This window comes from Chlorocebus sabaeus, chromosome 20 (genome assembly GCF_047675955.1).
Source record: "Chlorocebus sabaeus isolate Y175 chromosome 20, mChlSab1.0.hap1, whole genome shotgun sequence".
Classification (NCBI taxonomy): domain Eukaryota; kingdom Metazoa; phylum Chordata; class Mammalia; order Primates; family Cercopithecidae; genus Chlorocebus; species Chlorocebus sabaeus.
In genome coordinates, this window is record NC_132923.1 from 79,883,174 (window position 1) to 79,909,801 (window position 26,628).

Consider the following 26,628-nt stretch of genomic DNA (forward strand, 5'->3'; position numbering starts at 1 on the left):
TGTTCAATAATAATGGTAGTTCCTGTTTATTGGATGACTACTATATGTCAGCCATGGATTCTGTGTATTAATTCCTTCCATCCTCATGACAGTCTTATAAGGTAGATGCCAGAACAGCTGGGGGAACTGAGGCTTACAGCACTTAAGCAATTTGTCCATTGTTACACAGTTAGAAAGCAGCAGACCTGGGCTGCAAATTCAGGCTCTAGAATTTTAAATTCTTAACTATGATGCTCTCTTACCTCTCAGTAAATGAGTATCTGATTAACAAAGAGTTTTTCATGAAATAAAACGCAGCAGAAATTACTGTGTCTGTGTGTGTGTGTGTGTGTGTGTGTGTGTGTGTGTGTGACTGACAAATCTCCAGCCACTCCCTTCTGAGGAGAGAGGATCCTGGTCCCCCAGCTCACTTTGATGCTGAGTATCGGAAGGGTGTGATTGTGCATGTTGGAAGCAGGAGTTCTGGGGCAGAGCGGAATTGTTGTGCTTAATAAAGGAGTGGCAAGGTGGGTTCCCAGGGAAGATCCTGAGCTGGAGACAAGAGCCAGGGAAACTGATCCCTGAAGGAGAGAAAGTTGAAAAAGGAGAGAAAGTTGAAAAAGAAGAGAAGATCATGGTGGCTGGAAGAGGAAACACGTGAAAGAGAATTTTAAGTTGATGGTTGTGGATTAATGTGCAAAATAAACTGTTCCCTACCTCCCCCATGAAACTGTCTGTACATTCTACTTGGCTCACTTATGCCCTTGTGCAAATACCATTTTGGGGGTAGGGCGGAAGTCTTGAAGAAGAGAATAAGACAATTTTTCTCTGGGCTACCAGAAATAAATTTTTGATTTTCTAGATTGTCAAGTGAGCATTTAAGCTTTATTTCTCTCATTCATTCCATCATATTAAAACATCCTGTAAGATTTTCTTTGCTCTTGAGCCCCTCCTGTCTGATTTAAGTACTTCAGGTGAATTTGTTGAAATAAAGTTGGTGGAGTAAAAAGCAGTTGGTTAAAGGCGAATTGGTTCATCCTATTGATTCAACCCATTGATTTTCAGCCAAATCATTTGCTTGGAGTTTACCACTGGGGTTTGATGCTGGGGCCTGAGACCTTAACATATGACACCAAGCTTTGGTTACTGGCACACAGCAATCTCACCCAACCAGCTGTCTGGAATTGAGTCCATAGAACAGCCATCAGAAGGAGCTTCTGTTGTACTGCTAGGGGTTCTTCCAGCAAGTGCGGTGATCCTGCCTGCCTTCCTGCATCCCCATGGCCCCTGCAATTCAGCTGACGGGTCTGGGCCCTTGTTTGGCTTAATATTATTGCTTTGCCGTCTGCTGTTATTTCAACAGGATAATCCAATAATGTTTTATCTCTTTCATTATACTGAAGCCGTATAATTTTCTTGTGTTATAATCTATCTTCTTTTAAGATTCCCCTGAGACAGGGAAGAGCGGTTCTGTCTTTGCTTGATGGGAGGCTCCCATGAAGCTGACACTAGCACGCTGAAGCGAGCGCTGCCAAATTAAATTCTGAATCTCAATCACAGCCACTGTTTCTAATGGGAAATTTGAGTTGATTATGGAGATGACAGCCCAGGTTCACATTTATTGCATTTAGCAGAAATTGTTTATCCTATTAAATACGGTCTTGAAGGAGCGACAATTGAATTTCGGAGCACCAGTGAATACCCGGGTGACGCCCAGGCATTGCTAAACTGCGTAATAATTATATTCTTATTTGTGGGCTGAACTTCCCCACGTGGCTCTTTCTGCAAACAAATGCATTTTGGAGGAGGCTGAAACATAATGCAAGAATTAAACAAAATAAATGCAAACTGTGCTTTTGGAAAATCTTGGCAACTGTGGCTTTCACTGGTGTACCGGTGAAGGAGCTGCAGTATTCGAGGGGCAGAGTCCAGGCAGGACAGTTTGGCTGTGGTCCTGGAAGCTTGAACACAGCACAAGATGCCTGGATGTGGGAGATTTTTGCATCTCAGAACATAAATCTTTGAAATGCTTTTAGCTCCATGTGCTTAATGTCCAAGTGGGAGGCTTTTCGTGTGACCTTGGACTAATAACTTCTGTGGAAATAATAATTATTATAATTAGTTTAACAATAGTAATAATAATAATAGCTGCCAATTATAGAGTGCTTCCCAGTTTATGAAGTCTTTTAACCTACATTATGTTATTTAATCTTCATCTGAATTTCATAAGGTAGATATTAATACGATCATTGGATGACAGGTAGAGAAAGCTTAGAATGGAAACTCGATCCTTATGACTAATGAGTCAACTATAGAAGTTAGGATGGGATACAGAGGTCAGGAAAAAGAGCACTTGCTGGCAGAGAATCCAGATAGAAGGAAAAGTCATCTCTGTCTTCAAGAAGAGGACTCTGGCCTGCTCCCAAGTACTTATAAAAAAACAATCCTCAGGAGAAAGTGGGCCTGGCACAGAAAGCCCTTGGGGACATCAGCCTGGTGACCTTCATGATCTGCACCTTGGTGTAAAAACATACTGGTCATAGGATCTTGCACACAGCAGCCCCTCCACTCGCCCTCCTGTTGAGGCCAATTCCTCACTCATCCTCCAGGTCTCAGCTATCTCTTCTTTCCTACAGCCTTCCTTGCTTCCATTAGGTTAAGAGAGAGATGTCTACTCTCTCTGTTTTCATTTCACTCTGGACTTCTGCCATCATAATAGAAGTAAGTCTGAAAATAGAGATAATATTTTGTTTTACAGATTGAAGATGTCCTTAATGACATCATGTCTACTCACCAATGTTTCTAGACTTTGCAGACATTGTATAATTTACTTGCTGCTTATTCTTTCTCAAATATGGCATCCATGAAGGCAGGGACAGTATCTACTGTGCTAATATATCCCAACTTCTAAGTTTAGTGACTGGCACAAGTAGACCATCAATAAATAATTGTGTAACTAACGAATTAATGAAAGGAATAAGTAGGACCTGGGGAAGAACTTTCTCATGCTGGTGAGAATCTTTAGTGAATTTGTGGTACATGATAGTGGTATCATGAGAGTAGGGGCAGAGCAACTCCTACGATAGGGGCAACCCATATAGTAGTGAAGGATAGGCACTTTCAACTGGCTTTGTGGGCAGCAGTACAAGAGCAAAGTGAAATAAAAGGGAAGAAAAAACAGCTTATGTCATGAAGGGACTGATAATACTTGTTTGGAGATTTTATTGTTGACACCTCCTGGGGACAGCCAGGAATCCCCAAGGAAGCTCTGCCAAGGAAGGGAACAAAATCTCCGCAATTCTTGGTGGAGTAAACCTGAGCAGCACATTGACAGGTTGATGAGAAAACCAAGGCTCAAGAAATTTTAAAAGGCCTGCCTACTACGTGGCAGAGGTAGGAAAGAGGAACTGAAAAAAATCATCTTGCAACATTCTGCTTCACCCTCAGTGTTCTCATCTCTACATTAGTTTTAAACCTAGAACGGCCACAAAAAACCTAATGGCAACATATTAGCATAGGGCATATTAGGTCTTTGAGATTCTCTGTTTATTGAATGTTGGCACAAATCAGATTTTTCTATGTTGTATTTTCTTCTTTGAGTTATCATTCTTAAATGTTAGGCCAGATTCCAATAATGAGGTATTCAGAAACTCAGGGATCTGTTTATGGAGATACTGGGGGTGTTGTCACAACCTCTTAGGCAAAACTAGAAGGACAGCATAGAGAGAGGCCAAACAGCATAGTGCTTGGAAGCCAGACTGCTGACGTTTGAAGCCTGGCTCTGTGACTTAATACCTTGTGGCCTTATACAGGTTATGTACCTGTCTGTGTCTCCATTTCCTCATTTGTAAGATGGGGATGGTGGCAGTGTCAGCCTCCTAGGGTGCTGTGAACATTATGTGAATTACTGCATTTAGGAGAGCACCCTGAACCTAGTAAGCATTCCATAATTAGCTATGTCATTACTATCATCATTTCCAGGGATTTTCAAAACATCAACAAGAACCACAGGTTGGTTATTTTTTAAGTCATTTAAAACTGCTTTACAGACATTTCAGTGTAAAACCCACTATATCATACAAGAACAAAAAGACATAAAATAGCTTAGCTCCTAGGGAATGTCTTAATAAAGGACATGGATGATTTTTATATCCCAAGCTCTGGGTTATTAAGAAAAAATGTATCAGCATAACAACTAATATTTGCAGAGGGCATTACCAGTTACAAAGAACTTTCACATACCTAATCCAGCTTAATCCTCTCAATGCCTGCAACAGGAAGGATTTATTATCTGCCTTTGACAGGTGATGAGACAGAGCCTCAGAGAACCTGAGTGATTTGCCCAAGACCACACAGCTTGAAAGCAGCAGAGCTCAGTCCAAGAGCTGCAGCCTTTGTCCTCATGTCTCCCACAACAGCAGAGGTAGATCCAGCTTCATCCATAGGGCAAAAGTCCACCTGCCTGCTTACATAGAAGGGGCAGAGAAAGGCCCTTCATCTGATATCCCTGCAGCAGAGAAACTGAGCAGGTTTGGAAGATTTTGCAATAGACAGACAGGTGTAACACCCAACGCCATTACTTCCTAGCTGTGTGGCTTGAATCAAGTCACTTTTCCTTTCTTGGCTTCAGGGTCCTCGTCAGAAAATGAGGCTGTTAATCTTCAGGGCACAAGTGTGAGGATTAACATTCTTGGGTGCTGAACAAAACAGTCCTACCTAACTTCTACCTCTTTTTACCCTGCCTAGCGTCTGTCTCTTTGGGCAGGTGGATGCATTTCACCAAAAGAAGAATGAAAAGAAATAGTGATTGCATTTGTAGTGAGGAATTCTCAGAGGATTGTCAAAGGGAGTCAAGTGGCTAGTCTGACATTCACCTCTGTGTAGGAGGCCGTGCCGGAGGCTGGGTACTTCCATTATCGCTACTGGCTGCATCCACCAGTTATCTCGAGTCTACACCTTGCAACCCCAGGTGTTCCTTCATCCATCATTGGCCATTGTTTATATTCACTCCTACTTCCCTCACCACCTCCTGCCAGATGACTCCTTGTTAATAAGCCAGTTTGCTCACATCCTGAAAACTATCTGATTCTGGCCCCTTTTATCCCAAACACCGTCCATCCATCAAATGCTTGCTCCACATGCTTGGTTAGGAAAATGGGAACTGGGGAGGGAGACAAATCATAGATAAAACTTCTTAGCTGCTATCTCTAAAGAAATAGAATGGATAAATAGATCTGTCAGACATGTATCATGCCACTGGTCAGCAGAGTTCATTTGTTATAAACAGGTTAGGACAGGAGGATTTATCTCACATTTTAGGCTGTTAATATAGAAGGGAAACATATTTTCCTTTATCTCTCCCAGGGGAAATCCTAAGACCGTGAATGAGGAATTTTTAACTCGATTTGATGGACTTCCCTTCACTAAGGTGAAAAGGGTGGGCTCTCTCTTGAATTTGTGCAGCCTTCAGGAACGGTGTGGGCTCGGCTGTCCTCTGACATACCAAGAAGGTTGCAGGACTCAGGAGTCCTATGAAAGTGTCTTTCATTAGGTTTCCTCTCACAAGTTTCTGCAGGCTAAACACTAAAACCATTCTAGAGTCTTTGCCTCCAGCACAGAGAAACCAGAGACAACAGCAGCCATCAAACTTTCCCTGGAAAATTCCTATGTACCAAGTATGATGCTAGGTGCTAGGGCATCAATGGTAAATAGGATTCCCCACTTGCCCTGCAAGAAGTCACTGGGTGGGGTAGACACACAACTAGGCTACAGGGATGGAGCATGGAAAGTGCTGGAATACAGAGCTGTGTGAGGGAGGAGGACCTGATGAAGTGTGGGGTAATGGAAGGGGTCAAGGTTGGTTTTCTGGATGAATGGACACCTTAACCTATGCCCAGGAAAGTGCTGGTGAGGGGCTAGGAGAAGATGAGAGCTGAGAAGTGGGAGTGGGGTAGTTCTTCCAGGAGTAGTATGTGCAAAAGCTGGAGGCAACAGAAGGCCTGACCTATTTGGGGAACTAAATTGGAAATAGATCTTTAATTCAATAAATGTTTACTGAATCCCTACTAAGGCTAAATACTATTTGGTACTGGGGATCTAACCATGAAAAGGCTTGCTTAATAACGGGGGGAGTCATACTGTCTTAGTCATTTCAGACTGCTATAGAAGAAGACAATAAATTGGATGGCTTAAACAACAGACATTTATTTCTCACAGTTCTGGAGACAGACAATTCCAAGAGCAAGGTGCCAGCCCATTCAGTGTCTGATGAGTCACTCTTTCTGGTTTGCAGACCACTATCTTCTTGTATCCCTCACATGGCAGATTGCAGAGAGAAGCAAGCTCTCTGGTGTCTGTCCTTATAAGGGCACTAATCACATCATGAGGACTCCATCTTCATGACCTAAGCACTCCCAAAGGCACCACTTCCTAATACTATCCCATTAGGGATTAGGATTTCCACATAGGAATTTGGGGGTACACAAACATGCAGTCCATAACATATGAGAAGAAAAAAAGAACAAATAAACAAATCTACAATGTCAGGTAATGGTAATTCTGTATGAGAAAAATCAATGAAAAGGGTGAGCCTCTTTACACAGGGTGGACAGATAATGTCTTTGCAGAGGTGACACTTGAGCAAAGACTTGAATGAAATGAGGAAGTGAGCTGTGGATGAGCTCATTTAGATGGTGAGCATCTCAGGCAGAGAGGACAGCAGGTGCAAAGGTCCTGAGGAGGGGAGGGTCTGGTGTGCATGAGGAATGGCAAAAGGGCCTGCATGACTGGAGCAGTATCATTGAGAGAAGAACTGAAGGGAAGGAAATGAGAGGGAGCCAAGGGCTAGTTACACAGATCTTTGTTCCTCACATCAGGGGCAATAGATTTCTAGCACAATTGGCTCATAGAGTCTGAACAGAGAGATAAAGGTGGAGGGGTACAACAGCCTTAGAGATGTGCTTTATGAATCCAGTTTGAAATTTGTGGTCTTTATAACAATAGCTGTGGGCTTGCTGAAAGCCCAAGAGTAGCCCAGGGTAATCAGGAAAGGGGCTGTCTGTAGGAATCTCCCTGGGACCGAGCACTGGCTGCCCTCAGGAAAGGCCCAGTGACCAAACTGGAATTCCAAACTCAGTCATCTCCAGCCTGACAAACTCCAGCATCATTACCCAAAGAGCTGAGCAAAAATTGCCCCACACTCTATCTCCTGGTTTTCCAGCTCTGTCACTTGGCACCATTCCCCTGCACAATCGGGCCCCTCCTTCTGCTTTCTTTGATGCTCCAGCTCTCATTGTGTCTGAGATTCTGCTGGCCATGTCCTGGCTGCCTGCCCTGCTCCCACAGCTGGTTATCCCCGACAGGTCCCTGGACTTCCTGCCGCCTGGGACCTATTGCCATTGTTCACAGTTCTGCTTTACCAGACTGCATTCTTCCAGGGATGGGACCATGTCTGATCCTTTTCTGAACCTCCAGCACCCAGATGGGGCCTGCACAAGAGATCTCCAGCGAGTATTTTGCCCATTTCTGAAGTGAAGGAGTAGCACCATAAATTTTCTTCATGCCATTGCTCTAATCCATATCACATCCCCTTCCTCTCACGGCACTCAATGGCTTCGGTTTGCCATCTCTCATTTCTGCAATGTGGCTTTTGAAGCCTACCCTTTCTCTCTGTCCATTTTCTTCACCCTAAAGGCATATAGTTCAGAAGAGATTCATTGAGTGCTGAACTCTTTAGATCTTCCTTTCTCACAAAGAAGAAAAAAAAGAAAAAAGCCTCTCCTTATTGCTTTTTATTCTGTCATTAATTTACTTTTCAAAAGACACCTTGTCAAGCTGAAGATTATATCTTTAAACCATGTATTTACACCCACTACCTATAAAACCTTAGATTATAGATCTTCTTAAAAGACCTAAGGGAAAATGCATTGGATGAGCTTTATGCTTTTTGCTTTGTGAGAGCCATTCTTGAAGAGGGAAAGCTGCTGATGTAGTAAAGGGTTGCTATGCTTGAAACTGCCACTGTATTTTAATTTTTAAAGCTCCTGGGGATGTAGCATCCTCAGAGGAGTGGGACAGATGCTGGCTTGGGTTCTCTGGCTCAGAAGATAGGAAGATGGCTTTGCTCAGCCGGTGGTTTTGGCTCACAGATGATTCAGGCAATTACTTAATCTCAAAGTTCTCATCTTTTGCCCAGATTACTACACTTACCTCCTGATGAGCCTCCCTGCCTCTGGTTTCTTTCCCTCCCCTGTGCCCCACACACTATTCTCCAAATCCCTCCACCGACAGACAAGAGGAAAGGGTGAGTGGAGGAAATGGAAGCATGTGTTTGACGCATTCAAACCCTGGCCTGCTCTGTGGCCCATGAGGCTCAACCTTGCTGAGATTCAGTTTCTTGGCTGCACAATAGGGCACAGAAAATAAACCTTAAGAGATCTTGCACAGGACTAGTTAAATTAGCACAAATAACTTTGCTGTCTCTGACTTTTTGTTTTGTCACAGACCCCGTTCCCCATGCACATATAATGATTCCTCCACTCTCAGGAGCCTCAAGCTTGGCTGCACTTGGAATCACCTGGGGAACTTTTAAAGCTAAGGATGTCAGGCCAGGCACAGTGGCTCACGTCTGTAATCCTAGCACTCTGGGAGGCCGAGGTGGGTGGATCACCTGAGGTCAGGAGTTTGAGACCAGCCTGACCAATATGGCGAAACCTCATCTCTACTAAAAATACAAAAATTAGCTGGGCATCATGGTGGCGTGCACCTGCAGTCCCAGCTACTGAGGAGGCTGAGTCAAGAGAATCGCCTGAACCCTGAAGGCAGAGGTTGCAGTGAGCCAAGATTACACCATTGTACTCCAGCCTGGAGACTCTGTCTCAAAACAAACAAAAAACACCAACAAAAGAAAACCCGAAAAACTACGGATGTGTGGTCCCTACCCCCAGTGATTAAGATTTAATTGGTTTGGGGTGCAGCCTGTAGACATCAGGGTTTTGAAAACTCCTCAGGTGATTGTAACATACAACCAAGTTTAAGAACCACTGTTTTTAGGTCAAGATCAAATGCTCTCTTTAAAGTGCTCACATGGCCTGGTCAATTTGGCCCTTGGTCACTTTCTAGCATGAAACTGCCACTACTCAGTAAATAATGAATGTAGGTTAATTATTAATATAAGTTAAAAAGCAAAAAGCAAATTAATGACAGGATGGAAGGCAATAAGAGAGTCTTTTTTCTTTTCTCAGACAGAAGATCTAAAGAGTTCAGCAATCAACTTCTAAATCACATTCTTTAATTAATAATAGTCTTAATAATGATGATGATAAGGGTGAGGCTAATGATGTCCTGTATGACAGGCATGGTGCCAAGTGTTTTATATGCCTTATTTTATTTACATGCATTATTTTCCCCACTCCCCATTCCTGACACATACGCACCTGCACACACCCTCAATTGTCTTTCTCACTTTCAGACTTTGTCTCATGTTGAATTTCTGTCTGAGAGATCTCCTCCCTCTTTGCCTACTTGAAAAGTCCTTCAGGGCCTGGGGCAAGCCCCATGCCATCCACAACATACACACTCATGGAAAGGTAAATCTCTCTCCTACCTGGCCTCCTTCAGCACTTATTTTGTGTGCTACATATTTTAGCTTTAACTCAACAATTAATTTCCCTAAAGCCTCCTCTAGTTGTTTCGTATACATAATTCTTATTCTTACTTTAACAAGATAGAGGACTCTGGAATGACTTGAAGCATCAATATATATGTTAGTTACCAGACGTTTCTTGAGTACCTACTATGCACTAGGATTGTAGATTTGGCTTTCAAGGAGCTCACAATCTAATACAGGAAACTGAAGGATAAACAAAAAATTCAGTGCTACCTAAAATGTTCTCTATTTGAGGCATGACTGGAGTGCTGTGGGATTCTGAGGCTGGCTGGTGTGATTGGCCTCCCCTAGAGATGGGTTGGAGAAGGTGGATTGATTGTCACTAGTTGGCCTCTTCAAATCCACTCTCCTCTCTGGGAGGCTGACCAACATGCTCCTCATCTATGAACTGACTCTTCAATTCATTCACTTATTTAATCACAGCTACTTACTAAGTCCCTGCTACATTTAAGACACAAGCCTGACCTCAGGGGCTACAGTGCTAAACAAAACAAACTTGACTTCTGCCCTCAAGATAATTATCTCTTAGGAAGAGATAGATCTTAAATAGTCACAGGAGATGTGGGGTTAAATATATATGCTATGATCTGAACATGGTCCCTTCAAAATTCAAATGTTGAAATTCTAACCCCAAAGTGATGGCATGAGGAGGTGGGAAATTCAGAAAGTGACTAGGTCATGAGAATGGAGCCCTCATGAATGGGATTAGTGCCCTTAAAGAACGGACCTAAGAGACTGCCTAGCCCCTTCTGCCATGTAAGGACACAGCAGTAAGACAGTCCTGTAAAAACTAAGAAGTGGGCCCTTACCAAACACTGAATCTGCCTTGATCTTGGACTTCCCAGCCTCCAGAACTGTGAGAAATAAATTTCTGTCATTTATAAGCCACCTAGTTTATGGTTTTTTGTTATAGCAGCCCAAATAGACTAAGATAATATAATTACTAGTTATGAAAATTGCAATGAAGGAAAAGAAGTGTTCCATAAGAAAATAATTAGAAGAAATGTCACATTTGTGGTAAGAACTTAAGGGAACTAGAGAGATTAATTGAATTAATAAATGAGTTCAAATGAAGGAAAATTGAAATAACTCAAGTCAATTTTTAATATTTTTCTCATTATTTCAGAGTGTCTGCTTACCCTACCCATTAATAATGTTTCCATGAAAGAACAAATATTGTTATCAAAGAACTAAGAGAATTCTCATCCTACTTTGTTTAATTGGGCATTGATTGTTTCAGGTGTCTACTTGCTTTGTCTCTAACATTCTGTAAGTTCTCCCTGGTCATGGATTAAGTTTTCTCAGTTTTCTATTTTACTTTATTTTTTTGATGATCCAAGGTGCTGTGAGCAGGACAGAGCTTCTAGTTAACAGTCAACATCCAGTTGCTGAATAAAATGATTGAGTTTTGTAAGTAATAGAGTAGTTGGCTGTAGATAGCAAAACCTAGTCTTAGGCCTGGAAGCTGGCAGAACAAAGAAAAAAGTGTGCTGATTTTCATTGTCTCTCAGTTGAAAGAAGTCTTTATCCAATAGTCAGTGCAGGGGCGATTCACAGCATCTGGTCCAGCCTGTGCTCAGAGGCCCTCAGCAAGCCTGCGTTTGTACTTTCCGCCCTGGACACGAGTCCCCTCCATTCTGAGGCGCGGGATTGTCACACTCTCTTCTCCTTTCCTGGGTGCCTGTTCTGCACACAGACCAGGAGCTCCAGCAACTCCAGCTCCCATCTGCTTTGGCTCCTGCGGAGGAAGTTTCCCAGGGAGGAGGAGGTTAGCATATGGTTAAGAAGGAAGTGCCTGTCTGGTGACGAACAGGGAGGGGTGGGGTGGGACCCTTGGGAGACAGACTGGCCTCCCCTCCTTTGGTTGACTGCAGCTTGTTGGAGGTACCTACGGATAAGGCACATAGGGTCTTTGCTTCTTTGCTAGTCCGGATGTAGCAAGGGCAGTTTCACTGTGGAGACCATGGCAGACAGGCTTTTAATTGTCCCTGGGGGCTCTGCCCAGGGGGTTGCAGAGCTACTACTGAGGAGGGAGGGCCATCCTGTTGCCTGAAAGTGGTCTGCAATCCCTCCTTGGGGAAATGCCTTCAGGTAGCCAACCAAGACCTCTGTGCTCACTGCTGTGCACTTAATTTGAAACTCTGGATGGAGTGAGAAGAGGCCACTGGGAGCCCATCTCATGAAATTGGAATCCGCCGTTCCATGGAAGTTGGATAGCGGAGGGAGGCAGAAGGTGTGCTCCGTTGGAAGAATGACACAGAGTCACTGGAGGGTGTGGAGAACGGGGAGCACTGCCCCGCTGGGGAGTCAGAGAAAAGATTTGGCCGAGCACCACCCTGGAGAGGATTGCCAAGCTTTTGTATGAGGATCTGCAAATCAAACCCCCTCAGACTCTGGCAACAGAGGTGCAGAGGGTGACAGGCTCTCTGCACAGAGCATCTGAAAACATGCACTGACCATGGACTATCTGGAACTCTAGCTCAGAGAATTGCCTAGCCTGGGGCTCGGCCTGAGTTTTGGACACTATCATATGAGAAGGATGGACTAATCCAATGGGTTTTTTTCAATCATTATTTTTTTTCATCACAATTTCATTTTTCCTAAATGAAATCTTACATGGACCCCAACCTCGAAGTCAGATGAAAGTGGTGCTGCTCTATTTGAAGCTGGATGTCTGTCAGGCTCGCCCTCCTCCGCTGGGGCAGCTCTGAGACCCCAAGGCTCCTCAGATCACAGTGTGAATATCATTGGATTGGGTTATCTCCAAGTTCCTTCCAGCTCTGTAATTATACTCCCTGATGGGGCAGCCACAGCAAGGCTCTCTGTCTCTTTCTCCCACCTCTGTGCCTCGGTCCTCATAGGCAAAGGTTTGCTGGGAAAATTCCCAGGGACTGTAATGGGCCTCCATGGAATTTGACTGCCCTGCCTCAGACTTCCTTGCCAGCCCAGTCTCCAACAGGCTGAAAATTCAGTATGATAGCCCCAAGGCCACCTGATGTCCACACCTTGCTTGGAACCAGGTTGATGGAGTGCCATGAGCTGCCTGCAATGAACTAAGTGCACTGCCTGCAACTGAATGCAGGAGGAATGCGACCTTGAGAGCAGCCCTCTGTCTCATCCCTTCCTGCAGATCATTACGTAATGCCCACACCTTCTCTGATGCCCACCATATGTGCAGGTGTCTCAGCCTGCCTGCCACTGAGCCTGACACTGGACCATGGAGAGGCACGTCTGGGTAGCCCATACTCCCTCTTCTCCTTGTCTCTGTGCTGTATGGACAGGGATCCTAGCAAGTCACTGGTTCTGAGGGCCCTTGGAGTGCTATAATTAAATTACTCTGGCAAGGCTCACATCTGTTCCTTTAAGCCAGGCCAGGTTGATAACCATGAACTGGTACATACTCCACTTTCCACTCCCCGAGATGATACTTACAGAAGTTGTCTCAGGCCCTCTACTCTCATTCCCCAAATTTCCTCACTCTTAGGATGTGACTCAGTAGGGTGTAATGGTTAAGAGATTGGGTCCCGGGTCCAAATCCTGGCTCTTTCATTCCCCAGCTAGGTGACCTTGAGCAAATTATCCAACCTTCCTTCTGCCCTGGTTTCCTCATCTGTAAATTGGGACTCATAATAGCATTTATGTCATAAGGTTGTTGGGAAAATAAATGAGTTCATATACATGCTGCTATAATGGCTGTTACTAATAAGGCTTAGTTATTTTTTCTGTTTATTGATCTTTGGTCCCCTTGGGAATGCTGCCTGGCCAATGGGAAAATGGCAGCTGCAACCCAGTCCATACCCTGCTTGGGAAGTCAGGAAAGCCCTGGACCCTTGAGCTGTGCTGTATCAATCCAGAGTGGTTTTCTTTTTCTCTCCCAATTCACCCACCTACCAGGCAGTGCCTTTTTTCCAGTTCTCACAAGGAAACTGGAATCTGCAATTCCATGGAAGATGGAACTGGCCCTGGGAGTTGGTCTCCTTGGTTTGTATTCTCTGCAGGCTCCTTTTTAAGGTCTTTGGCTTTCACTCACCCTCTTGGCTTATCTCTTTCAGCTTATCTCCCACAGGACACAGGCAGCTCAGATTCTGTTCCCTTTTGCCACCAAAGGAGGAATTTGAAGAAGTAACAACCCAGAACAATCCTCTACCAATGAAACATCCCACATGAAGCTGTCTCATCTTTTCCTTATTATAATAGAGCCTACCACCAGTGTTAACTAGTTTAATCCTCAACACAACCTTTGAGAAGGTTCCAATATAATCTCATTTTAGAGGGTATGTCCAGATGGAAATTGGCAGCCTAACAATTAAAGATCTGGGCTGAATGCGGTGGCTCACGCCTATAATCCCAGCACCTTGGGAGGCTGAGGCGGGCAGATCACTTGAGGCCAGGAGTTCGAGACCAGCCTAGCCAACATGGCAAAACCCCATCTCTAGTAAAAATACAAAAATTAGCCAGGCATGGTGGTGCATGCCTGTAGTCCCAGCTACTCAGGGTGGGCGTGGGGGAGTACAGGCTGAGGTGGGAGAATTGCTTGAACCTGCGGGGTGAAGGTTGCAGTGAGCCGAGATCACGCCATTGCACTCCAGCCTGGGCGACAGAGTGAGACTCCATCTCAAAACAAAAACAAAAACAAAAACAAAAAGCTAAAGATCTGTTTGATACCTGAGCTATGCTATCCTGCCTCCTACTTAGAACTACTCTCCCAAAGAGGAAATAATAACTCACCATCATCTCATGTTAAAACCAGGTCTACGGCATAAAGATCCCCTTGTATCCTAAAGAAATTGGTATTTGTAGTTTGAAGCTTAAAATCTTTAAATTCAATTTTGCATTTAAAGATTTTAAGCTTCAAACTACCGACTGCTCACCATGTTGCTCTCCCTTGTTTAGGTCAGAGACTCAGAGATTCTGGGGGTAGGAAGGACCTTGAGGCTGTCTTGCCCAACCATCCCTTGGAAGAATGAATCTCTTTCATTACAATTTCCTGAAAAGTGGTCATCTATCCCCTCCTCACTCCTGCCACAGTACATGCAGAAGAAAGTCCTCCCTCATTAAGCCCTAATCCCTTTGCTATAGCTTCTCTCCTTTAGTCCTACAACCTAATCTCAGTGGCCATAGAAAACATGTCCTCCCATATGGTGGTTTATATGGGACTTGTCCTTCCTGAGTCTTTCTTCTTCATGCCAAAAGTTCCCAATCTTTCCAGATCTTCTTAGTACATAGGTTTGAGCCTTCCCACTTCCCTGGGTTGCCTGCTTTGCTTTGCCAGTATCTGGTGAAATGTGACACCAAGAACAAACATCTTGGTACGCCAGAGAAGAATCTTATCCTGGGCTCTTGACTTCTGTTAACCCATCTATCATTCTGGGGCCATCTGTATCAGGCTCCCACTGACTGAACTGGGACTAATGGTTGGCCTGTTTCTTTCACATGGCCATTGGGCCACATGGCTTCAGCCCCCTCCACCCTGTGCTTCAACTGTTTGTTTTCTGGAGTCAATTGTAATACTTTGGGTTTGCCCATCCAGACTTCTTTGTTTTCCCGTTTGTGTTTTCTTCATTGCAATAGCCAATTTAGGTTAATGTATACATTGATTAGGTAGCCGATACATTTTGCCATCATTTTCATATAAACAGTTTCATATGCCTGAAAAATTGGGAGCTTAGGAATTGGAACATGCACAGAGACTCTTGGGGCTAAAAGGGAACATAGATGAGAAAGCTAAGCCCCAGAAAGACGTGAATAATCAGTGTCTCACAGTGACTTAGTAAAGTGTCTGGGATGCACATCCATGTCCTCAGACTTCTTCATTTTTAAGTGATGGACTTTTAATGCTTGTTTGATGACTTTCTTCCCTGGTACAAGTTGGTTCATATCGCAGCTATCTGCATTTAAACTTTCCTTGCCCAAACCTTGTTTTTAGTCATAACTCCTTACACTGAAATGACAACTACCTATCTCTTTTAGTGAGTTGAATTGTGCTTCCCCAAAAGATACGTTGAAGGCAAACCCTTGTTACCTGTGAACATGATATTATTTGGAAATAGGATCTTTGCAGATGAAATCACATTAAAATGAGGTCATGCTGGATTAGGGTGGGCTCCAACCCAATGACTGGTGGTTCTTATAAGAGAAACAGAGTTATAGAGGGAAGAATGCCACGTGAAGACAGAGTCAGAGACTGGAGTGATGCATCTACAAGCCAAGAAATGCCAAGGATTACTGACAACCACCAAAAGGTAGGAGAGGGGCATGGACCACACACTCCCTCAGTCTCTGGCAGGAACCAACCTAGCCAACACACCTGACTTTGGACTTCTAGCTTCCAGAAGTCTGAAACAATATACTTCTGTTGTTGTAAGCCACCTAATTTGTGATGAATAAACTAGGAAACTAGTTTATTCCTCCATAAATGAATCCTGGTGTCCATAAACACCTTGGTGAAAAACAGTTCTCATCTGAGAAAAGGTCTTGATGGTAAGGACAAAGCACAAGAACTATTAAGTGTGATGGATGATTAATAGAACTCTCAAGGGTGGCTCCTGGGTAGTGGCTAGGAGGGCTCAGAAAGGAGGGGCTGGGAACCCCAAAAGTCCTTTCTGCACTGGCCCCTTTGAGCTGGGCCAGGCTGGAACTGGGTGGGGATGCACAGACCTTACCTTCTGTCTGTATTTGCTCACAGGCAGGGCCCAGGCGACCCAGGCGGCACTGGCACCTGCAGCTGGTGCCCTCGAGGATGGGCACCCCATTGTTGAAGCAGGGCCCACATCGGCAGGCGTTGAATTCCATCAGATACTGGTCCAAGGCGTGGCGCAGGTTCTGGCGCTTGGCCTCCAGAGGCCCCAGGCTTGTGTGCCGCAGCACCTCATGAATAGGTTGCATCTGTGGGCACAGAAAGAACACAGCGCCCCTCCCTGGGCTCTGTCTACTTTCCCAGAGCCCAAGAACTGAACATCAAGCTTCTGGAAGGCCTGATACATGCCAGGCACAGACACAGACACTCAACTTATCCCACCACCTTGGATCCTCACAGCCACTCTGTGACATAGGCACTAAACAGCTCCCAGCAGAAGAAAGGGGGGCTCAAAGTGTTTAAGTGACTGGCTCAGAAACACACAATTATTAAGAAATAATAATGAAGATCAGGTTTAGAGAGGGGCAGTTAAAAGTCCAAGGCCACACAGCTAAGACGTGAGACACATTTACTTAGCTTTTACCATGTGACAGGCCTTTCCCCTATATCATCTCCCTTAATCCTCACAATAATTCTGGAGCAGTGTGTACATTCCTCATGAGAATCACCCACTTAACTCTGAAACCTGTGCACTCCCAATCCCAAGTGAGCTTAGAAGTTATTTGTGCCAACTCATCTGCCCCCTCTACCATGTTTAGGAAGCAGGAAAAGTGTTTTGATCATCAGCCTTCAATGCAGGAATTAATAAAATTCTTGACAGGTAGTGGTGTTGTCATTGCTGAGCAATTCCCCTAATGGTATAACTGTGGCAGCTACATGTGGCTGGGTAGGGGTTATTTACAACTGATGCAACCCATTCCAGGCATGACCATAGTTCAGGGTTTCTCAACCTTGGCTCTATTGCGTATCAAGTTGGATAATTCTTTATTGGCAGGAGTGGGCTGTCCTATGCATTGTAGGCTGTTTAGCAGAGTCCCTGGTCTCTACCCCCTACCTGCCAGCAGCCGCCTTTCAGTTGTGAAAACCAAAACTGTCTCCTGACATTGCCAAATATTCCTTGGGGGAAAAAATTGCCTCAACTGAGAAGCAGTAGATGAAGCACAAGGAGCATTGAATCTGGAGCCAGAAAACCTGGCTTCAAACCCCTGCTACCCTGCTTCCAATTGTGTGATCTTTGGCGCATGACATACAGAGCGTCCTTCATCATCTGTAAAGGGAGAACAGTCATCGCACCTTCCAGGATTATTGTGAGGATTAAGGGAGATGATATAGGGGAAAGGCCTGTCACATGGTAAAAGCTAAGTAAATGTGGCTCACTTTCCAGTTATGTGACCTAACTGTCCCTCTCTAAGTCTAATCTTCATTATCTAGAAAATGGGAATAATATTTAATTTCCAGATTTCTTATGAGGATCTAAAGAAGTACTGAATGTGAGATACTACTGTACAAGGGACGAATGACAAAAAAAAAAAGCACCATTTTTGTTAGTTGAATGTGATAATAGTAAAAAAACAAACAAACAAACAAAAAACCCAAACGCTGTGTTTTTCAAATTGCATGTACATATGGTTATCTGTAGCATGCTTATAATGTTACACATTTTAATACACTCATAAAAGGAAGGAACTTCTCCAGATCTCTCATTTTAAGGAGAGGAACCTGAGGTCCCCCAAGGGGAAGTGATTTGCCTAGGTCACAGAGCAAGTCAGCAGTAGGACTGAGCCACATTACGGTAGTCTCACTTCCCTGGAAACAGAAATCAACTAAGGGCACTGGCAATAGCTTTGACTGAGTTCCTGGAAGTGTGTACAGAAAGACCTGTGGCAAACAGACTTTGGCCTGTGGTCAGGGGCTGCGGTTGAGGTCAGCAGGCAGGTAATATCAGGATTGGTAGGCCCCCAGCCAAGGGGAGAAAACCACTTACTGGAAGTTCAGGGAATTCAGTCCCATTGTTAGGAAGTCAGCGTAGAATAGTCTGCCCTTTTGGCCTGGTCAAAGATGACTCTTAGTTCCAGGGAAGGCCAGGACCACTAAGCACGCGGAGGTCTCTTTGACCTTCTAGTGGGGCTCAGCACCCAGTTCCCTGCCTCAGATCTCTCCCTCCCAGGAACCACAAGAAGAGAGAAACCATTCCACAGGGTGGACTGGTGGACTTAAAGGAGGGGAGAGAGGTGGAGAAAAGGGGTCTTAGGATGTTAGAGCTTGAAAATGTATTGGCAGTGATCTTGTTTCTGTTTTGCAGATGAGAAAAAAGACTCAGAGGTCAAATGATACAATATAGCAACACAAAACAACACATAGTAATATATCACACAACACAACACAGCAAAATAACATAACACAAACGTAACATAACAGGACTCCTACATTCATGAACTTTAAGTTCGTGCTATAAATAAGCACTGCTGAACTCTGGGGGATATGCAAGTGAATAAGATGCTGTTTCCACTCTGAACATCAGGCTCCAAATAACCCTTACCTGGTCCCCTTGTCTGTAATCTCGCTCTTCTTCAAATCATCCTTTATTTCCCTGTGAGCATTCTCTTTTTAAAGCACAGTGCTAGCTGTGTTACTTCCCTGCTGTAAAGCCTGCCCGAGGCTTAATGCATCGAGTCCGAACTTCTCAGGTGGCAACATGAGTTGTGAAGAGACTGAGGATGTTAGTGTCAGTCAAACATGACTCGAGTTGGACTCTATCTTTTGCCAACTTTGAGATATTGTGCTGAACCTGTTTCTTCAACTGACATTTACTAAGTAACTTCTGATCTCCTGAGTCTTGTGAAATATCTTTATGTGATAGAGCAGGAAACTGAGGCTTACTGAGGGAAGTAACTTGTCAAAGGTCACACGTTGAAAAAGCGGCTGAGCTCTGACCTAAATTATGTCTTTCCCCTCCCTCCCACCCAACCCTGCCAAAGCCTGGGCTCTTTTTTCCAAAAGACTGTAGTGGTCTTCTCCAAATGATGACCCTCAGTCTTCCCAGGGAAGTTTTTCTCAAGACAAACACCAAGTTCCCCTCTTGCCTGTGAAAGTTTATACATTACTCCTGATATCAATTTTACAGTTTTTGCTCAAATCACTAATAGCTTGATGATATCAATTTTCAAACTCTATGTGAATTACAGTTGCGTGAAAATGGTCTCTTATTTATTGAAGAAGAAATGAAATCAAGGTTAATCCATCTGACCTCTTTCTTCACAGAAACCAGGGTGTTAGAATAGACTTCCAGGCTTAACTATAGGTAACTATAGGTATATGTTTTAAGAGGAGGACTATATCCATATCTGGGATTTTAAATATATGTAGAAAAATAGAAAAGGGTAGGGAGCAAATGGATGAGAAAACGATGATCTTTTGCTTCAAAGTCTAAAATGCAGTCTTATTTTGAATGGACTACACCACATATTGACAGAAGTAGTTTGGCAACTGCTAGAACAATTACTTCCTTTGTGATTAGAATAGAGTTTTCCATACTTTGTGAAGTTAAGCATTTAAGGCAGGGTTTCTCAACTTTGGCATTATTGACACTTGAGGCCAGATATTTCTTTGCTGTGGGGTCTGTTCTGTGCATGGAAGGACGTTTAGCAGCATCCCAGGCCTCTGCCTCCTGGATGCCAGTAACACCTCCTTTGCCCCACTGTGGGTGGTGACAAAAATATCAAAAACATCTCCAAACATTGCTAAATTTCCTCTGTGGAGCAAAACTGCCCCTAGTAGTTGAGAGACACTGCTTTAAGGGAGGTGTTAGGACAGAGAGAAGTGAGAACTGGGTATGAAGTACAAAGGTCTGAAATCCAAGCATTGCCACCTCTGAGCTCTATGACCTCAAACATTTTCACTTGATTTTTCAGAGCCTGTTTCCTAAACTTTTTAATGGGAGGGAATAGTATCTATGCCCGAGGTTCCTGCAATGGGGAGATGAGATAACTTTGGAGCATGGTAGCAAATTGCAGCCTGGGTCCAAGTCTAACCGACAGCTTATTTTTATATGGCCTTTGAGCTAAGAATGACCTTTATCTTTTTTTAAGAGATTTGATGAAGAAGAGAAAGAAGAAGAACTACTATTACTAATTTGTGTATCATAGACTGCATGTGTCCCACGAAGCCTAAAATATTTACTCTCTGACATTTTACAGAAAAAGTTTGCCACCCCCAATGTAGCCCATGTGATTTTTAAAGTCTTTTATGTATAAATAAAAATCACGATTTGCCTAATGTGAACTCATGCTGAGGAACTTCTGGGATGAGCAGTGTAAAACTGGGCACTGACCAGATCGTCAGTTTCTGATCCCTGCTCTCCCGTGGCCCAGGTCTGAAGTCATGCACTCCCTGGAGTCAGGCACAAGCAAGGCCACTAGTTCAGTGTGCCGTTACATTTAATCTTGTTCTTTGATGGGCTCATAATGAGAAATATGAAATGATCTGGTCTGCTTCACTTTCATTCCTCATGGACGTAGAGTTTCTTCAGCTGCGAAAAGACTTACCTCAAAATCGATAACAACAGGATTATACTTTAATGACCTCCCCCAGGAACGGTATGTAATGGTGCTCCTGTTCTGTGCCAAGCCACCACTCCAGCCAGAACTGCCACCTCGTACCCGAGAAATGATGTCTTCCACAGCCATGGCCTTCCTGGCCCTTTCTGCCATCAAGAGGATAAACTGCATTAGCTCATTTCCCAAAAAGCCCAAGGACTGGTTGACAAATCCCACTAACGAGATTTGGAAGAAAGGTTACATGTTTTCTTTAGATGTTTACAGTTCTTCTACTCTTCTTGGTTAGCTAGCAGGACAAGGCAGAAGGGAAGGACCAAGACTCAAGAAATAGTCCCATCCTCTGGAGTGGAGAAATACTATGAGGACAGCCTGGCCCACATGGGGGATAAGGGGGACAGGAAATGGGTGGTCATTCATTTATTCATTCATTTGCTAATTCATTCATATGTCAAATATTTACTCAGTACTTGCTATATGCGAAATGGGTTCAATCAAATATTATAGGTGCTATAGATGTTACTATAGGACTCAATGGGGGCACAGCGAAAGAAACTAGTCAGCTATACAGTAGGAGGTGTGGGAGGCAGTCAGAAAGAAAGGTGAGTTGTCTACAAAGGTAAGTGAGTATTTGCCAGGTAAATGAAGAGAGGATAGAAAGAGAGAGGAAACAATTTGACTTAAGGCCCGGAGTTACAGGTAACCTAATACAATGGGAATAGCTTGAACCCGTTTACTAACTATTCCACCCACTACATTATAAACTTCTTCATCATCCCTCTATCCTCTGTGTCTCCCACTTGGGGAAGAAAATCTCAATACCTGTTTGATGAATGGATGAGTAAATGAATACATGAACACCCAAACTGACTTGTTCAGGAAATGCCATAAAATATTCCTGTACAATCCCTCTCTAATAATTATTCTTTGTGCTTGGACTCGGTAACCATATTCTCTCTCAACAGCCTTATTTCCTTCCTCTGAACTGTAATATGATGGGCCTTCATTTAAACAGCCCATTTTCCAGATGCCTTTCATTCTAGTTCTTACTTGGATCTTTGTCTAACACTTGAAATCTAGGAGGGTGCCCCATATAAAGGTAAGTACTTCAAAGGTGATTTTAAACCCATGGTAGATTCAAAATAGAGCCACTGCGGGTCATTGGTCTGGGGTATTTAACACCTATGCAGTCTGATCATTGAACAAAATGAAATCAACTGGGAAAAAAACATAGCTTCCAAGTCCCAGTGTGTATCCAAAGAAAGCCTGGCTTCTCTTTTTGGGAGATCTATTGCTAAACACTTGCCAGTTTTGCCATCTCCAAATTTTTTACAATGGTCTCCTGATAAAGTTCCATCAACATTTATTCCACCTTCATATTGAATGCCCAAGGAGCCTCCAAAACATGTCATGATATCTCTGCTGGTAATACCTGCAACAGGGACACAGAGAAACACAAAATGCTGAGTTATTAAAAGACACTTGACACGGTACAACTATGTCACAGTAGTAAAAGCTGGCTTCATGTTTGGAGTCCAAAAGGCCTGGGTTGAAAGCCTGGTTCTTTAATCCAGTTTCAGTTTTCTCTTCTGCATGGTTCCAACCAAAATAATCCTTGAAATGAGAAGAGATATGTGTTGCACATACTAGCTGGTAAAAAATGCTAGCACTCTTTCTTTCGACCATTCTTTATTGAGCCACCTTGAGGCAATAATTCTATCTCATCCATCTGCATTTGCCCCCATGCCTACCTCAGCACCTGGCCCATGATGGGCACCATTACTCTGAACTTTTGAACATATTTGCCCCTACTATAAATGCCTCTCCTCCTCCCTTTCCATCATCTTTCCAAAGACTACTCTTCCACCCATCATCTTTCCAAAAGCTTCCATTCAAATGTTATTTACTCCATGAACCATTTTTGGATCTGAATAATTCCCTCTTTTTTCAGAGCTACCAATGTTCTCTGTGCCTGAGTGATCGTCTTCATCACAATTCTTTTTGTCCAGGTCCTCTTTGCACCCCAGAGAGGCCAAAGTCTTGCTAGAAGATGAATGGATCACCATGGAAAGTTTACCTGCCCTTCAGACCCCATAAAGACTGTCAGGCCCACATTAGCCATATCTGTATTTGTCTACCTCTGAGGACCCACTGAGGAACCTGACTTTTGCAGATGAGGAAAATAATTCTTAAAGCAGTAAAGCCACATTGCTATGTAAATAAATAGAGCTGGGTTTCCAATCCTAGGTCTGCTGGCAAGATAAAACTAGATAAATAGACTGGAGGGATATTGACCATGCTACAGAGTCCAACCTTTTCGGTAGCTAAAGGAGTTTGTATTTTGAGACATCATTCCTTTAAACTACAACTATACAAAGTAATTATTTCCAGTCATACTGTTATTCTATCAACCATAAAGGAAAAATAATTTAGACCTGTCATTCAATTGAGCTAAAGATTAGATTCACTATTTTCAAGGGAGTATTGAGCATCAAAGTTTATGTGCCTGTGTCCCCATTAAACAGCAAACTCTATGAGGTCAAGGACTTGCATCTAATTCACCATTGTCTTGCTAGCATAGCAATGTGGTGTGTGCCGTGTTCAGTAAGTACTTTCAGAATAAATGATTGATGAATTTTTAAAAAATGAGTAAATAAATGAATGCCCTGAGTCCTTTGGTAAGGGTTTCTGATGGAAGGAAACAGAAGTCATAAGTCCTAAATTCAAATTCCAGTCACTAACACCCTGTATGATCCTAGGAAAGGCCCATGATCCCAGTGGGCCTCCGTTTCCCATTTATGGAAAGAAGAGATTGTCATCTCCAAGACCCCTTTCAGCTGCAGCCCTTTGTGACTCTTTGGATATCAGTTTCTGAGTCACTCCTGAGCTGAAAGTGCTTGTTGAAAGTGATGCTCTGAGCACCGGCACTCAACACTGAGCAAAGGGCTTCTTCTGCCATTTCCATTCAAACACTTTTAATTTTTAATGTATTACTAATTGAGGGAAGATTTAGCATATTTAATTGTTTTGATTAAAAAATGCTTCAATGGTGATAAACAAAAGTGGATGAAAAGAATTCACGGGTAGAAGCCAGAGTGATTATTTAGGTGGATGGTGGAGTGCTGCTGAATTAAAGCGACAGGACGGGCTGATTAATGGGGGCTGGAGGATGCCTGTGGTGTGATTATGCTCATAAAAGATGTGGCGACAGCCTGCCACGTGCTGCTGGGAGAAGAAAATTCCAGTCTGACTTGAAAAGTACGACTTGACTGCAGAGATTTGCCATCTAAGGACCCCAAAGAGGGTCCCAGCCAGCAAGGGGAGTCTGTGACTTACAAAGAATCATAGAACCTGAGAGCCCAAGCACTCTGAGACACTTAGCTCATACTTTTCATTTATAGTTGATATGCCTGAGGTTCATGAAGGTTAATTATATTGCCTAAGGCCATACAGTTAAGAAATGGTGAAGCTGAGATTCACGCTCAAGTCTGTCATGTTTAGAAGCCTGTGGTATTTTCACTAATCTCAGTTATTGCCTCAGACAAAATAATTCTGCCATCTGAGAGGAAAATGTATTAAGCACCTACTGTGTACCATCTCCAGCATATTACATATTGGGCAATGTAGACACCTGTAGAATATAACTAATGTGAATATGATGTAAATCTGCAAAGCTAAGGTCCTGCCCTTGAGAAGTCAGCAGGCTAGGGGCCATGTCTTAAATGAAGACCAATCTATATCCCGAGAGTTTTTTGTTTCAATATGCCAGGGCTAGAAAGGAGTCTCTCAGAGGCTGTAAGAGATGCCAAAATCAGAGCTGTCTACGGAGAGCCTGTGGGAAAATGACACTAACAAGTTGGGGTCGGGGCAGAGGAAGTCAAACCTGGTACCAAAATCCAGGAGTTGAAACTGGCATTGGAAGCCAGGACTCAGAACCAGAGAGACAAACAGAAAGAGTTGGGGGTGGGGGTCTGAGGTGAAAGGAACAGAGAAAGATCTGGAGCCATTGTAGAGAACTTGCCCAGATAGGTGTGTAGTATGGATAGACTGACTATATTCATGGAACCAGGCAATCCTCTGCCATTGCTCCATCCCATCCCATCAGGCTGCACTCCTTAGGCTTAATTTTGGACCAGATCAAACTGCAGTTTGTTTGGGGCTTTTGAACTCAGTGAGCTCTGGAGTTGATCAGTCCCAACCCAGGCTATACATTGAGATCATCTGGAGTGCTTTTGAAAAATATAGGTAACTAGGCCCAACCTCTATCAATTCTAATTGTATATTTCTATGAAATCAGGAATGTGTTTTTTGGACAAGTATCCCAGATGTTTCCTCTTCATTGGATCTTGGATTAGATGTTGAGTACGGTGGTCCTACAGAGTATCTCTGGTGGCTTGCCACAGGACTCTGGCATCCCATCTCAGTTGATGCCTTTGTCAATGCCTTGGATATGGACTTAGTAGCCAGTTTCATCATATCTACTCAGAATAAGAACTACAAGAAGCCAAGGATAATTCAGGTAAAGAAACAGGATCCAAAAAGCCCTCAAAAGGCTGGGTGGATACAATGACCAAGTGTATTAGTCCGTTCTCATGCTGCTAATAAAGACATACCAAAGAGTGGGTGATTTTATAAAAGAAAGAAGTTTAATTGACTCACAGTGCAGCATGACTGGGGAAGCCTCAGGAAACTCACGATCATGGCAGAAGGGGAAGCAAACACGTCCTTCTTCACATGGCACCAAGAAGAGTGCCAAGAAAAGGGGGAAACCCCCTCATAAAAACATCGGAACTCATGAGAACCCATCCATTATCATGAGAACCACAAGAGGGTAACCACCCCCGTGATTAAATTATCTCCCGCCAGGTTCCTCCCATGACACGTGGGGATTATGGGAACTGCAATGCAAGATGAGATTTGGGTGGGGACACAGTCAAACCCTATCACCAAGCATAGCAAAATGAGACTGAATTGGGAAAACTTTAACATCCTATCCTACAGACAAAACACCAAATGAATAAGCACAGTAGCAAATACACACAGCTTAGCAGGAGAACAAAAGAAAAGGCCTTAGAGTTTTAGATTACTCCCCGCTCAGTAGGGTAATGAAACCAGGGTACAAATTATAATTAGCAAAACGAAGGAGAAAATAATCTCACTCTCCTCTCCATAGGTTAGAGAAACTCAGAGTTGTGTGCAAAAACACTTTAAAAAAATGAAATAAGAAAATATGATTTTCTTCATTGAACATTATCCAGCCTTTAAAAAGAAGGAAACCCTGCCATATGTGACAATACGACTGAACCTTGAGGACATACTGTTATGTGAAATAAGCCAGTCACAGAAGGATAAAGACTGCCTGATTCCACTTATATTAGATATACCAATAGTCAGATATATAGAATCAAAGGGTATCATGGTGGTTTCCAGGGGCTGAGGGCAAGAGGAAAGGTAGAATTACTAATACAACTATCTTGTATAATCTCAATTATACAAGATAAGATATGAGAGCAACATGTCCCTATAGTTAACAACAGTGTATTGTACTGTTAAAATTGACTAAGAGGGCAGATTTCATGATAAGTATTTTTACTATAATAAAATTTAAAAATAGGGAATTATCAGAGAAGAACAAGCATGAGGGTGAAGATGTTCAGAGCCACATCCTTTTGAAAATATTAGAGGTGACTAAGGATGTTTACCTGAAGAAAGGAAAAAAGATTTCTCTTTAAGAGAGACCAGTAGAACTGGATTAAACTCTCCAGAGAGTTGTCTTGAGGAAGAAGAATTAG

General features: G+C 43.3%; 1 protein-coding gene across 1 annotated transcript in view; it reads right to left on the reverse strand.

Annotated features, from left to right (window-relative positions):
- Nucleotides 1–10,726: 10,726 nt before the first annotated feature.
- C8A (complement C8 alpha chain) overlaps nucleotides 10,727–26,628 on the reverse strand; it is a 62,991-nt gene continuing 47,089 nt past the window's right edge. The window contains exons 8-11 of the mRNA XM_007978590.3: nucleotides 22,143–22,268; nucleotides 20,828–20,985; nucleotides 16,309–16,531; nucleotides 10,727–11,384 (exon numbers count right to left, since the gene is read on the reverse strand). Coding sequence (XP_007976781.3) covers nucleotides 11,233–11,384; nucleotides 16,309–16,531; nucleotides 20,828–20,985; nucleotides 22,143–22,268 — 659 coding nt within the window. The 3' untranslated portion in view covers nucleotides 10,727–11,232. The remainder of the gene's footprint in view (nucleotides 11,385–16,308; nucleotides 16,532–20,827; nucleotides 20,986–22,142; nucleotides 22,269–26,628) is intronic.